This window comes from Fundulus heteroclitus, chromosome 22 (genome assembly GCF_011125445.2).
Source record: "Fundulus heteroclitus isolate FHET01 chromosome 22, MU-UCD_Fhet_4.1, whole genome shotgun sequence".
In the NCBI taxonomy this organism is placed as follows: Eukaryota; Metazoa; Chordata; class Actinopteri; order Cyprinodontiformes; family Fundulidae; genus Fundulus; species Fundulus heteroclitus.
Genome location: NC_046382.1, coordinates 39613407 through 39628870, shown reverse-complemented (window position 1 = coordinate 39628870; position 15464 = coordinate 39613407). Strand labels below are relative to the sequence as shown.

At 43.8% G+C, this 15464-nt stretch overlaps 1 protein-coding gene across 2 annotated transcripts in view; it reads right to left on the bottom strand.

Annotated features, from left to right (window-relative positions):
- Positions 1-12454, bottom strand: part of LOC105933333 (pyridoxal kinase) — a 29084-nt gene extending 16630 nt beyond the window's left edge. Inside the window, exons 1-2 of one of the 2 annotated variants that reach the window (XM_012872814.3) lie at positions 11979-12454; positions 3799-3853 (exon numbers count right to left, since the gene is read on the bottom strand). In XM_012872814.3, coding sequence (XP_012728268.2) covers positions 3799-3853; positions 11979-12059 — 136 coding nt within the window. In that variant the 5' untranslated portion in view covers positions 12060-12454. The remainder of the gene's footprint in view (positions 1-3798; positions 3854-11978) is intronic. The other variant, XM_021321631.2, reaches the window with a different exon arrangement.
- Positions 12455-15464: the final 3010 nt, after the last annotated feature.

Below are 15464 nucleotides of genomic sequence, written 5' to 3'. Positions count from 1 at the left end.
TAGATATCAAGGGAATCTTTAAACTTGTGCCAAAACCACGTTGCAGCAGAAATGGACTATCTCTCTGTCAACAGATAAAGACATCTGTAACCAGGTATGTGTTCTTACCCCCAGCGTGATAGATCAAATCACCATGACAGCTGGATTGTGAAATAGAAAAAAAATAAAGATATTTAGTATTGAGATTTTCTTAGTCTGTCCTGTGTATATATGCTGGAATGTGTGACATATTTCCAGTGCTGCTTCTAATATATATGTATTGAGATAAAGGGTGAAAAAATTTACAGCACGCTTCCGTGTCAGTCCTGGGTTTTTCTCTGACATCATTTTTATTGAACATCTGGGGATGAAAGTACAATACTCTATATGCATTCTAGGAGTGCACCCAAGAGGTCAAATAGTTAATTAATCAGTAAGTCAACCATTACTTGCATTAGAGGTGGTTTAAGCATTCAGCATGCTGAGGTGAGTGAATCTTCATCTGGGCTGACAGGGTGTCTGCATAGTGTAGCATGAGTAACATATTGTAATTATCGGGTCATGGCTGAGTAGCCTTAAGTCATTTCCATTGATGGGAAACATTTCTAAACTTCCTTGGAAGCCTGGCTTCGCTGATGATAAGGTTATGTAAGCTACAGTAATAGATGGGTAGAAAGATGTTGCTAAAGGGAACTTAAAGCTGTGCATCTTGGTGGAAATTTGGGGTCGGGGAGGGTATGATAAGCATAAGGGCAGTATTACCAAGAGACCAGAAAGACATCACTTTTAACTTTTAATCAACTCAGTTTAAAGTCAGGGTTATCCTGGATAAGGTATTATACATAAAGGGAAATTACTGCTGAGTTTTTTACATTGTCTGTTGTGACAATGGCAAAATGAAAACAGGCCACAACAGAAAGGTTCAACCTTAAACCCCCTCACTTGTCTCTACATCGGGTGCTGCTTCATTCCCAGAGCTCGCCCACACAGCAACACTTATTCTTCACTGCAACCACAATTATGCTTACCCTCTGCCTGCACCATAAAAACAGGTTACTTTACATCGTTCATCATGACAACAGAATTCCAAGCAATAACCATTAAAGATTTCACGTCACAGCTAAATGCTTAGAATTTTGGGTCATGCTGTAACCTGACTCTCGCCAGATGGATGTCGTTCCGCCGAGCTCCACACGTCTTCGTTGCCATTGGGAGGGATTCCATACCACATAAAATGGATGAGCCAATCAGGATCGCCGTGAGGGATTTTCATAGATGTGACGTATCAAAGAAGCGACTGTTTGGATTCAGACAACAAAGACGGCTAGCAGTGAGGAAGCAAGCGGTAACATCGATGCTGCTGTTTCATCGGTGTTGTCCAATCTACAGAATATTAATTCTATAAAAGAACACCAGAGAACGGCTATGATGGCTTTTGTTAGTGGAAACAATGTCTTTGCACTTCTCTGGACCGGGTTTGGCAAGAGCTTGATCTTTCCTACTGTCAGCATCATAGGCTGGTTTTGATGTTAGTGGTTGACGTAGCACATCAAATGATGGACAACTGGCTTATCCAATCATATGAAAGAATTTTTGATAAGGTCCCTCCTTCTGAAATACATCTTCAACGGAGCAATCCCAGATGGATGTGTGGAGCTCTGTGGAATGAAATCCATTTGGCAAGAGTCAGGTTAGGTCATGCTTGCTATGACTCCAGTACTGATATTTCATATTGAAGCCTGTACAGTCAGCACTGATAAGGTGGCAGAAATTCCAGGACATCCGGACAGATCTCTAACTATTTCATTCTGGAACAAGGAGAGGACATTTACGGTCTGAAAATGCTTTGTATCCACTGAGGGAACAGCTGAACAAACTACTTGTTTTCTTAGCCCACTGCTGCTTCATTCTTTTAGTTCTGTTGGAATGAATAACACCAGCTGAGGCCACCCATCAGTTCAAGAACAGACAGTGCACATTACTCATTCAAAGGACGGGCAATTAGATCATAATATTACAAGTAAAGTGACACAGACAGGATGATGCAGACACCCTCTGAGAGGCATTCATTGACACATCACCAGCCTAACTTTCTAAGGAACAAGTAGGCATGTTAAAGTTTAGACTTTCTCTTTGTCCAGGGGTGGCCTGGAATGCACAATTCTTTAATACCTCTATTATTCTACTATAAATATCTGGTTAAGTAGCTCTAATCATGTTGGAACCATCTTGTCCTTTTTTATGTTTTGAAAGAAAATGTGTTCCATCTCAGACTAGAACAATCCAGAAAATGGGAACTTTCACAGCTATCTCAAATTTGCGATGAATGGCAGCCTGCTGACCACCAGGTGAAGGGTGCTGCCCAAGGACACAATGACTGAGACAATGGGGATCGAACCGGCAACACAGCAGCTACAGGACAAACTCCTGCGCCGCTGTTGCCCTGTCGTAAGGAAGGAAGGAAGGGAAGGAGGGGTAGGATGAAAGGCAGGAATAAGAGGAGGAAGGGAGGATGGATTTGAGGAAGGAAGGAAGGAAGGAAGAAGGACGGTAAGGATCGAAGATAGGGAGGGAAGAAAGGAAGGGAGTGAGGGAGGAGGGGAAGGAATGTAGGAAGGAATAAGAGGAAGAAGAGGGAGATAGAAGGATGAGGAAGAGGAGAGGATAGAAGGAAGAAGGAAGAGAAGAAGAAGATAGAAGAAGTAAGAAGGACGGAGAAGTGAAGGAAGGACAAGGATGGGAGGGGAGGGGCCAGGCGGAGTAAAAGGAGAGAAGGAGGGAAGGAAGGAAGGAAGGAACTTTGAGGATGGGAGGCGGCGGAGGAAGGCCGTCCTTCGTCCTGGAGGTCCTGATGGAAGGAAGGAAGGAAGGAAGGAAGGAAGGAAGGAAGGAAGATAGACACAGATGTAGCAAGGGAAGGAAAGAAGGGAGGGATAAAGGAAGGAAAAGAGGGAAGGAAAAGAGCGAGGAAGGGAGGGGGTATATGAAAAGCAATATAAAGCCAAGTTTGCTGCTTCTCATGTTGACTTTGGTGTTTGCACCACAAAATGAAAACAAGGAAAACTTTCAAGTAAATAATGAAAAAATGAAGACCTTCCTAGACTTGATGTTTTCTGTAAAGTATGTCTAAAGGAAGATTAAGAGGACATTTAATACATTAGGAATATGCCTTTAACGTCTTGTGAATGTAAAGAGCGTCAGACTTCTAACATGGAGGAGGTGTCTAACATCCGACAACAAACACAAGCTGAAGTGACTTCTGTGAGCAGGAGCTGTGAAATTGACGCTGCAGGGAACAAATAACTCACAAGCACTTTAAGGTATATTGTTCAGAAAAAAAAAAAATCTGTTGCGTGTGTTGCACCAGAGATAGAAATTTCTTGCTTTTTAAATGAATTTTGGTTTGGTAAGTTTTCTACTACCAATTCCAAGAATAAGACACAACTGTACATGACATCTATCCTGCACTGCCAGAAGTTTTCACCTAACTGCCACGGCCATGTTTCATGGAGAGAACAGAGTTAGAGACACACAACATGTTTGCAGTGAATAATCCTCTCCTTGCCCTTCCTCTTACAAGACACAGTAAATGTGTGTTAGGGAGCGGCTGGGGTGTTTGCTGACTCCAGAATCTCCTCACGCTCCTGTCCTCTACACCCCGGTTCCAGTGTGGCCTCAGCTTCAGCAGCAGCCGCCTCTGCCGACACTCTGCAAAACCCCCTGATCACGACATCAACGGCGCTGACTGACTCACACACACCCACGCCATCCATCTACACCATCCGCTTCCAAACATGCACCCGGGAAGACAAATAGTACCTGTGTGGTTGGAGAACTGCACAGAGTTGATTGAGTCCACCTCAAAGCCTAAAACCTGGACACAGAGACACAAGAAGAAGAGGATGAGGTGAGAAAACATCCGGAGAAGCACGTCGTCACCAGCTACGGTGTTCTAAGTAAATACGATGACATGTTTGCAGATGTTTTAGCATCTGAAACGGAAATTTAACATTCTAGTTTGTGCTTCAGTCAGGTTGGGCTCTTTCTGGCTCGGTAAAGATGCCCGCAACAACAAAACGCGACGCTCTTGGACTGCTGCGAGTGAAGCGGTTCTATAGGTGGGAGCTGATTCTGTGCAGTTCAGACTTCAAGGAGAAAAGGGACAAAAGCGTGAAAATCCAACTTTAACCTTCATGGAACTCCTCCTGTAAACTGCAGAGCAGATAGAAGAAAGGGGAAAGGACAACACTTGGTGTCCTTTCTGCGTCAGGTCCTACATAAAGAGCCAGAGAGAGCCACTCATGGCTCATCCACATGCGCAGCCAATCGCCATCTGAATGGCTTAATTTAATTGGACTAAAGCGCGCAGAGTGAACCGACTCTTTGTTCTTTTCAATTCGCTGGGACTCTCAGATTAACTTCGACCTTGGAGGGACGCCTATATGCTCCCGAGAGCGCGGCGCGTGCTTTCTCCAAGGTAACCCGCCGCTGGTGTACCGCCAGCACGTGACATTCACCTAACGTGTTGAGGTGCTGAACACGGTGCGGCGAGCAAAACTTTCCCCAGAGAGCGGACATCGTTCGCTGTCCCTGTGATCGTTCTGTTGATCTCTCCGCAGGAACTCAAGTTTTGATGAAGGTGGAACGTTTAAGACGTGAGCAGGACACCTTCCCCTGAAGCTCATGTGTGAATACAGCAGGTAACCCTGTGGGACATCTAGAGCTATAGCGCCATTTTAGCTTTGGCTTGTTTCTCTTGCCTTCTCCTACTCTTTGAATGCAGCCACAGTTCACTGGGGGGTGACTGAGCTACAGGGTATAGGGGAAGTGAACTAGTGTAAAGTGCAGTCGAGTGCTCACTATGATTAGAAAAGCGGTACATGAATCCGTTTACCATTTTACACCGAACAAAAATGACGACATTGATGTCAACGGGGTCGTGTGGCATGAGCTGCAGCAACATTAAAGTGGAACAATATTTCCCACCTAAGGTTAGTGTAAAACAGAAGATTTTAAGGCCCAGTTCCAATTTTTTGCTGAGTTGTGATCTTGGCTCATTGCGCTCAGACATGGTGCAATTGTCAGAATGATACATAAGGCGTGCAGCAGAAAACACCACATAGCCTACTTTTTATACCTCCTTTGCTTTCCCAATTTGCTAATCAGTTTTTTATAGAGCCCCAACTGAAGGCATCCTGTGTCTCAGCGTGACAGTGTGGTATAGGAGCTCCACGTGGTGAGGACAGCACAGGGGATTGTGGGATGCCGTCTACAGGATCTAGACGTGGTTTATGCCACGGGTCCAGAAAAGGGCCAGACGTATATTGCCACAGATCCCAGCCTAGGGCAACTCGCTGCTTGTCCCACTTCAATCAGGTAAACGCTTCAGGAACATTAAATCAAAATCGAATCGACTTAAAAACAACTTCTTTCCCAAAGCTGTGAAGGCTATCGCCCCCGGCTGAGAATCAATACACCATCAGCCCAGTTCATTGTCTGCTACGTGTTAACTGCTGTCTCCACAGGTTCCTGATTCGATCCAGAGTTGTTTACGCCGTCTCTCACATGCTGATGTCTCTTTGCACACTTTTAGCTTCTCGGGGAGGGTTAGGTTGGACATCCACGCAAAGTGCACAGTTCTTTAGCTTTAAAATAAAAAATTTTGCTAATGACTATTTGCAGATTTTAACTTCTCCGGCAATAATTATCTGATACAGATGCAACTGCATGGCAATTCACAATTGTTCTGTAAAGTGACTGCTCTCTGTCTTTTTTGACTTGAACAATTAAATCTAATCAGACGCTGGGGACTACTTGCACGCTTTTGGGTTCTCAGTGTGAACATCCTGTCTTGTGTCTGTGTGTTATGTGTGAATTCTGAGCCAGTGTCTCTCCAAAATGTCATTATGCTTACATAATGACAATAAAAACTCTTGATTCTGCAGACTGTACCCACATGTAACTTTAGGCTGATAGCTGATAATGCATGTCATACAGAGAATCTCCTGCCAAGACGTGCACATGTGATCAGACAGCTGCTAAGAAATCTATAATTCCCTTGATTTATAACAATATGTAGAAATTGACAATTATCTTTATTTGTCTTTGCAATACACATTGCAATTAAATTCATCCTCTGCACTTAGGGAGCAATGGGCTGCCACTGTGCGGCGCCCGGGGAGCATTCTGGGTCTAAGTGTCTTGCTCAGGGACCCAGGGTGGCAGACCGTGGGATTCAAACAAGGGGGTGGGGGAAGCAGACAAGAAGGAACCTACTTCTGCCCTGCAAATCATTCTGTTTCTCTAGGCAAGGCTTCCTTGCTTCCAGCGTGTATAAAGGAACACTTCAGAGGTATAGAAGACAGAGGCATCATTAGGGTTGCTTGTTCAGAAACGATTACAGTCATATAGCTGGCCACTATTGGCTTTCATTCTATTTCATACAACTATACATGTTTACTGCTGCAGCAGCTCTCTGCATTAAAACGAGAAAACCGAGAGGTTAAGCCTGAGAAACTAGTGCAGCTCTTGAACTAAAACCTCTGTTTAATCAGTGACGCCTAGAAACGTCTCTGCTTTAGGTGAGATTTGCTGTTAAGAGCTGGGTTTTTCCACAGCAGCTCAGCTCCGTCTCCGTCTTCGGCTGCGTCACCAGGAGTAATCCCACGGCAGCCAATCGGAGCGTGTTTTCCCTCGTGCTGCCGAAGCCAACGTGACGGCGCAGAGAGAGGGATGCCCAGCGTGCTGGCGGAAATCATCGTCATCATCTTAGCCTTATCTCTTACACCCGCTGAATCATGGCCATACTCTGTGTACTATGAGCAGCCTCTTCACCAGGCTTTTTGTTCTTAATCCAAGTTGCCCACACTGTCTCATTTCTGGACAAGAGTCAGCAGTGACGAAGACCTGCTATACTGACCGTTCAAATATTTTTACAATCATAAACTGAAACACTGTTATAATACAGATGTGTGATAGGGAAATTGTCCCTGAAATAGTAGTAAGGCCTCAATGTTGTACGTATCAAGTTTACGCCTGTTGTTGTTCGCTGTCTGGTCAAATTTTAGCTGCACCTCCAAGCAAGCGCCTTTTCAAAAATCACAACCTATTTTTTGTTTCCACGACTTGCAAAAGCGTCCTATAGTCCATGGACATTACTTTGCCCGTGTAAGAAAACTCTGTTAACACTGAAAGAAAAACTGTATCGGCTGCTGCAGCTCCCCGTCTGCCTGAGTCACATGACGAGATGAGCTAAATCACTTAAAGATACAGTGGGTAACTTTTAAATAAATAGATTTTTTTACATATTTGTTAAAACTGTCACTGTTTCCTGACAGTAAAGTATGACACAGATAATCTGTGGAAAAAAATCCAGCTCCTTTGTCTCCTCTCTGAGGTCCTACTGCCATTTGCAGAATTGCACCGCTCCCGGTCAGAAACAACCAATCAGAGCCACGAGGCATGTCTGTCTCTGATTGGTTGTTAGCAGTGCCAGTCACTGTGGTGTACACGCTGCTCACACCCCCTCCCCCACACAACGCTACCATCATTCAATAATTACTAGTGGGCTGTAGCTGTGAGGAGAAATGGTGGAGAAACAAGCTGCTTTACAGGAAACCTGCCAGTTTCTGGAGTGGCTCCTGCTCAGGAAACAGAAACAGGTAAAAACATTGGAGCAGCACGGCGGGCTCTGCTGAGGGGGAGGAGTGTAGCGCAGCAGAGAGCAAGGGGGAAGGAACCGTAAGGTGTCCTTGTTCAAATGTTCATGCTAAGTCCATGTTTTTTTACTCCCTACTGCAGCTTTACCAAAAGAGAGTAAAAACCTGTTAGCCTAGCACGTGTGCAAACAGGATGTTTTTTTTTTTTTTTTTAGGACTGGAGCTTTACGTTCCAAGCCAGATATATATTTAGCAAAAATACTGTAAGCCTGACATGCACAGACCCCTGCTGGGACTAAATATGTGCAGCATCAGGAACCTGACTGCCAGTGAGCTAAGTGGGACACAGTCAGTATCAGTACAGGACTAGGACTCAGTATCAGCAAACGTCTTTGCTTAACCCACCGGCATCAGCATCAGGGACAAAAGAAAGCCTGAGCGGCCCGTCCCTTCTCAATACTAATGAGATAAGCTAATAACACTATCAACATTCTTGAGCCAATTGTCCTCATTGTACAATATTTCTTGTCTTATTGTTCTAACACAAATTCTCATGCTGTATGTCAACAACAGGGATATGTGTAAATATTGTATAAAGTTAAGCGTGCTGGTCCACATCTGCTGGGCTCAAACACTTGGAGTCAACGCTACAGTGGGTACTATGTGTCGACTGGGATCAGCCCCCCTTCCCCCCCCGGCATTACTTTAACATTAAGGCCGTACAAATGAGCCCTAATAAGGCGTGGTACTTAAACATTACTGACTACACTGAACCCCGGTGACAAGCATCAAAGCGGAACAGCCATTAAGAGAAGAAGCACAAAATAAATCGTGGTGTGCTGCAGGCTAAAAATAAACCCGGCACTTCTCCCAACGAGCAGGACGACGGGACTCGTACTGTAAGGCCACAGCGGTCCCATACCAACTTTAGCTGGCTGCAGAGGCGGCGTCATCGTCATCAAGGTAATTATTGCCGATGCGAAGGCACTTACTGTCTTCCGTCAGTCAACAGTGGACATCATAAAGGAGGAATCATGCCGTCGCTCGTTGCCAGCAGGAGCTAATACCCTTAATGTCCTCTCACACGATATCAAATCAATTGCCTAATTTAGAGGCTCTCATCGGCTCCTTGCAGAGCTCGGTGTGCCAGAAACGCCTTTAGCGAACAATGTTATTGCCGTCTCTGTAGGTAATGGCCCAACACAAAAGTTATACGGGGTTTGTACGAGTTAAGACCAAAATAGTCACCCACGTGGGTTTATTTCAGTGAGCTGCTGCCATCAAGACTTCCCGATCCTCTTCAACTTAATTAACTAATGCCCAACAAAGTAGAATATGGAACCACTCAGGTATAGACAAAACTATGTGGAACCTGAAAGTTGTCACTCTGATGACATATTTTTACAGATTTCAGAAAGAGGTTGCTGTCACTTCCAGATCATTTTAATATTATCCTGTCTGAAATGTTTTTAGCTTGGTCGAATGAAAGGTGACTGGCTAACACATGAAGGTACCGCTGATGTATGCAGAACCTTCAACACTTTGTCCCATTACAACCAGACGCTGTGCAACAGACCAACACAAACAAGTGCATCTCTTTGAGGTAGGAGGAGAAAAAAACATGTTGCTCTTCAATTTATTTAGCTTTACAATGAATTTCCTTGTGCTCATCTGTTCAGTCCCCAGCTCATTACCTTGAACAGTTAATGCCGCAGGTCTTTCTGACTAGGTCTCTTTCAGCATTGCACATTGTTGCAAAAAATAAAATAAAAATCTCCCCCTGTCAGATTGGACGGCGATGAACAGCGTTAGCAAGTTTCCAAATTTTCCTTTTCAACTGAATTTGGCTGTGGCACTGAGCCTCTCTGACATCTTCGTTTGCTCAAATCTAAGGCGCTCCACCGTAGCTCTTGCAGGACCACATCGCGAGGCTGCCCCCCCCCCCCCCCCCATGTCTGACCATGGGAACGGTGTGATCACACTGAGGTGCAGTGTTAGTTTTTTACCCACACAGCGTTTTGCATGTATGCCAGAGAGCTCCATTTTGGTCTCATCTGGCCAGCAGGGTTGCCAGATCTGACTGACCTTCTCCAGCCCAAATCTCAACCTCTCTTGAACTCTCGTTAAAAGCGTAGCGGTATTCCACAGGTAGCAAAGAACACGCCATTAGCGCCCAGCTGCACCACAGCTAAGGGAAAACATCACATACGGGCTCCCCACCACATGCGCAATCAGGCAACCACATAACCTACACACAAAGATCACTTCCCCTAATCATGTTGTCATAGCAACCGCACAACTTTTTTTATCAATAGCCTGACAACATGGGATGTAAATCTTTCTCTCTCAACAGAGTACAGATCAAGCTAACATTTCTCTTTCATGTTATAGGGACACGTTACAAATTAACTAATGAAAGCAGTGCAAGGAAACAGCATATCATTAAAATGTAGAAGTTTGCACTTTTCTGCCTCACAAGTCCCCGCCAGTCCATGTTTTAGCAGGTTGTTCAGATGACGGTCGGATCAGAACTCTGTCATGTGATGATAGCATGGGAGATTGCTTTACGACCTGACCCTCCCTCCTTCAAACTACTCCATAACTTTCTCCCTGTCCTGGCTGCAGTGTTTCATGGTCTAACATCTGAGACCAGAAACTGGGTGGCTGGATTAATACCAAGAGATAGATTCTACAAAAATAGATATGTACTAATACGTTTTTTTGAGAGTAATCAGGGGCAGAGAGGGCAGGAAAAAGACGGGAAGCAAAGGCCCCACGAGGCCTGGAGTCGATCACCGGACAGCTGCATCAAATACTGAGAGCCTTTGCTATCCCACTACACCACGCCTACCCCCAGTGGTTGTGATTTTTAAGCATAAAACGCCTGCTATGTTTTTGAGGCACCTTTTAGGTGCTTAATGTGCAAAATAGTATACCTTCTTGCTGCTGTGCTCTTTATGGAGTAACACAAGCACAGAAAGCTCATATTAGCTGGTCAATAACTGCTCGTCTGAGCGGGTAGCTAGCCTGCAGTCGGCTGCTTAACAGATGGTGCCAGCTGCAGTTTTAAGAACAGTGTTACCGCAATAAGAGCGACTGGTGGCGTTGTTCCTCTTGATGTTTCTCTCACAGTCAGAAAACCTTCATATCTAACAGCTAAACGTGGCTTTCTTAGTGAACGAGGGAAAAGTACAGCCAGCTAACCAGAACCTGCATGCTGTCGGGTAGCGGACGGGTGGTCCTGCGTTACCATATGATGAAGAAAGGTATTTTCCCTGGAATCTCACCCAAAGGCCTTTAGACAGCAGGAACGGCGTGATGGAAAAATTTAGTTTTTTTAGGAGTTGGTATACCTCTATAATGATAACCAGCGCATCCCTATGGCAGACTGGTGACAGCAACTCGCTGCTGGACTCATCTAGATGTGCTTCAATGAAGGATTATATAGCTCCATTCACAGCTATCGCTAAACGTGTCAAACCCAGGGACAGTTACTGACCCCCACAAATGATTGCACAGAAAATAAACTAAATGCATCAGGACGGAGCATATAGATAGATTATATCAGCCAGTCAATCTATAGGAAACATGTTTATTTACAGCATGGTGATGGTCCAGGAAAAAGGCTCAATTTAAAAACGGTGTGTTCTCCTACGCCGTTGCGTGTTTATAATAATGCCATAGTTAAATTGTAAATCTCATTTTTGTCTTCAAATTGCTCACATTTCTTATTTCAAACGTAATCCCGTGATTTTCACCAAGTGGTGCAGGTTTTATCGCAGCCCTGCCGTTTGTTCCACGGCTTTGGTGAAAGGAACTCGCTGTTTTGGCGGTCCTGATGATGGCTCGATTATCGGCCACCCTCGCTGGCAGCTGTCGTCCCTCGAACCCGCAACAGAGAACCGGTTTCCGGTCCATTTCTTCCTCGAACTTGACCTTTTAATAAACGTGCACGTGCATTTCGCAGGCGTGCACATTGTCTTTAAAGGTTTACCTTTATATCTCGTCTATGGCATCTCTAGCACCTATCTTGGTAAAACTGATAAAAAAAATAAGGTTTACAAACGAACGCTCAATATAAGAGTTCGGTGGGTGAATGATGTTAGAAATGAATCGTTAAAATTAAAGTTATTAGAATAAAACTAAGGTATATCAACACAAAATATTAAGAAATGAGGGCTGTTTTTTTTTTCTTCTTCTTTTGTAAGAAGACAGCTGGAAGACAGAAAGGGCACTGTTTTGTTACCACTGTCTTAATTGGCGTCTCAGACAGAGTCACGTTCGACAACCGGTGTCGTGTCGCCCGCTGTCCGATAACGGGAACATGCAGCTCGCGTTTACCTGTAATGGGAAAGAGGCGCTCTTGTTGCCCACGTATCCCCGGACTACATGGCTCTGTATGGACAGAACACGGCATTCCATGGCGGCTCCCGGTCAGCCGAGGGGAAATGTAGATAATCCGTTATTCAGAGACGACCACGTCTACACATAACAACGCGAGAAAACGCCGTGCTTCACTCTATAACAGAGATGAAGCCGCGTTAGCTAGCTTTCTAACCTCTCACACAGATGTGACGGGGAGCGCGCGCGGCGACCGGAGGGGTGTGTGCGTGTTAAATGAATGAGGGAGAGAGCGCGTGCGAATGAGCGCACACAAAGCAGCTTCTCCGGCCGCTGATGCTATACGGCGGTCGTTAACGTCGCTGCGTGTGGCTCATTTTCATGGGAATCCCTAAAGAGAACAGCGAGTTTCTTATCAACCCGACAAACGGGGTCGCTTCCAGCAAGGACACACGTTCAAAAAAAATGCACGCACAACCGGCTTTACGTGCAGGCAGTCTCTGTGACCGCCTAAACAGGATGACGTCAGCACCGTGCTGAATTTAAATCAATGTCAATTTCAAAGTCGAAATAAATTCCTTTTAAACTATTTAATAATATTTATCCGTCTGGTGAATGACCTAAACAAATATTCAACTTTGAAACTAACGTCTTTGCATTTTGTCACTCTAGTATAGAAACAACAATTCACATATTTTGGATCAAAAAAGAGTTTCTGTGATTCGTCTATCTCAGATGGGTCTTTTATATGGCATTCTATTTGATAATGAAAAGAACAGCCTTCCAGCGAATGCAATTCTTATAATGGCAAAACCTTACATACGTTACATAAATCTAAGTTTCTAAAATTCCCTCCCATCTTTAAGGCTTCCTATAACAAATTTAAACTATTCTGCAAATGCCTAAACTATATGAAAACGAAATATGCAAGTGAGCTAATTAATCAGGTAGAGTACTACAAACTGACCCTTAATTGACAGTGAATATATATATATATATATATATATATATATATATATATATATATATATATATATATATATATATATATATATATATAAACTTTATTTTACCTTTTTTTTGTTTTTGTCGCTGCCGTTTTTGTAAATTACTCCTGTTCCACTCTGCACGTTCCTTGCAGAATTTTACCACCACAGTAAGGACTTTGATGTAACGTGAGGACCTTGTTTGGTTCTCACCTTTTTCCTGTGCTAGGAGTTAGAATCAGGACTAAGGTTGAAGTTAGGGTCATGGTGAGATATGTACTGGTAAAGGTTAGACTTAGGGTCTGGTTTTAAGTAAACAAGGATGTGTGTGTGTGTGTGTGTGTGTGCGCGCGCGCACGCGCCTGTAAGATGTATTTTCTGTGTTCTGACTCACACCATTTTACTGACAGTCGTGACTGAGGGGGGTTTGACTTGGTAAAGGTTTTTTTATATCTCCACACTGCAGTCAGAGCCAGTGCAAATCCAGAGGCACACACTAGCCTATACAGCAGGTGACAACAGTCAATGCAAGTTGGTTAATTGCTAATATTATAACTATATTCTGACTTGGAAAGTCAAAGGCTTCTCACCAACCCCAGTCTAATAATCCAATATGGCTGCTGTAGACAGAAAGAGATATAGTTTGCAATGGATTCTGCAAACTTTAAATGGTAAATGGCTTGTACTAAAGCTGGGTTGACGCAATTTAATGATATAGGACATCAGGTAAATATAAATCAATGTTTTAAAAAAATATTTAATATTCATAAACTTAGATTCTTATTCTTTCTAATGATGTGAGGAAATGGAAACTAAAACATCTTTCCTTTCTCAATTTTCTTTTTTCCATCCTTATCCAGACCGTTCGTCCGTCCGTTCCATCCATCCATCCATCCATCTTCTTCTGCTTATCCGGGGTCGGGTCACAGGGGTAGCAGCTTTATAAAGGAGGCCCAGACGTCCCTCTCCCCAGCCACTTGGGCCAGCTCCTCCGGGGGACTCCCAAGGCGTTCCCAGGCCAGCCGGAAGACATAGTCCCTCCAGCGTGTCCTGGGTCCTCTGGGCTCTCTGAGTCTCCTCCTGGTGGGATGTACCCAGAACACCTCACCAGGGAGGCGTCCAGGAGGCATCCTAACCAGATGCCCGAGCCACCTCAACTGGCTCCTCTCGACGTGGAGGAGCAGCGGCTCTACTCTGAGTCCTCCCTGGAGGACTGAGCTCCTCACCCTATCTCTAAGGGAGAGCCCAGACACACTACGGAGAAAACTCATTTCAGCCGCTTGTATCCGGGATCTCGTTCTTTCGGTCACGACCCAAAGCTCGTGACCATAGATGAGGGTAGGAAAGACTTGAATTCAATTCAATTCAATTTTTTTTTGTTTACTGCCAATTCACAACACATATCATTTCAAGGCTATGTACAAAGTTAAATTCAATCAGATCATGCAGACAGATTGGTCAAAAAGTTTCCTCTCTAAGGAAACCCAGTTGATTGCATCAAGTCTTAACAAGCAGCATTCACTCCTCATGAAAGAACACAGAGCCACAGGGACAGTCATCTGCATTGTCCATAGCCTTGCAGAAATCCGTCATACCTAGCAGGCATGAAGTGACAGTGGAGAGGAAAACTCCCATTTAACATTTTAGAATCATGCATTTATCATACATTAACAACAGATAGATGCTTCTTTTGGCCCCAGGAGAACATTTTAGAATTTTTGGTGACTTCCTTTAGCATCTTGAAGTCCTGAAGTCCAGGGCAAACTTGCTTGGACGGCTATACCTGAGCATTTTGGTTGTTGTTTTAAATAGCTTTCACTTGTACATTACCATTTCCATTCAGTGATTTCAAATTCTCTTGAGATGCCTTTAAATCACTTACCAGACTCTTAGGCTGCTAAAACCTGAAACAGCTGATATGCCTGATGTAATGCCCCTGTGTGAGATTTTAGACATGTTAAATGGAATAAATAAATGTGGTGGAGTCCCAATTTATTCCTTACCTGAAATTGTAATTTTTAAAACACATTTTCGTAAAGGTTAAGAATTTTTCTTATTTCAATTTACCTGTTTAGTTATATAACTTGAATCTTACAGTATTAAAAAAAACATTAAATGTCTGAATATGTCAAAAATAAAATAAAATACACAGCCCTTTATATGGCGTCCTAATTTTGTCATAGTTGTCTCATGCATGTCTGCTGCCATTTTGGTGACTGTAAGATATATACTGCTGATTTTATAGAATTTAATGGATAAAAGTTGCAATATGCCAACAATCCCCATTTCCTGTTTCGCTCCAATTCCTCATGTTGACATCTATATCCCTGTTCAGACCTACCTCTGGGTGATCACCATCTGACCATTTTGCCATTCTGTACTTTTGTAGGTTTGATCACTTCATTCCAGCTTTTTTGTCTCAAATTTGCCTTCTGCTAAAGAAAATTTTATAACAATGCATACATTTTTTTACGTGCTTCAGAGACATTTTGTATCCCCT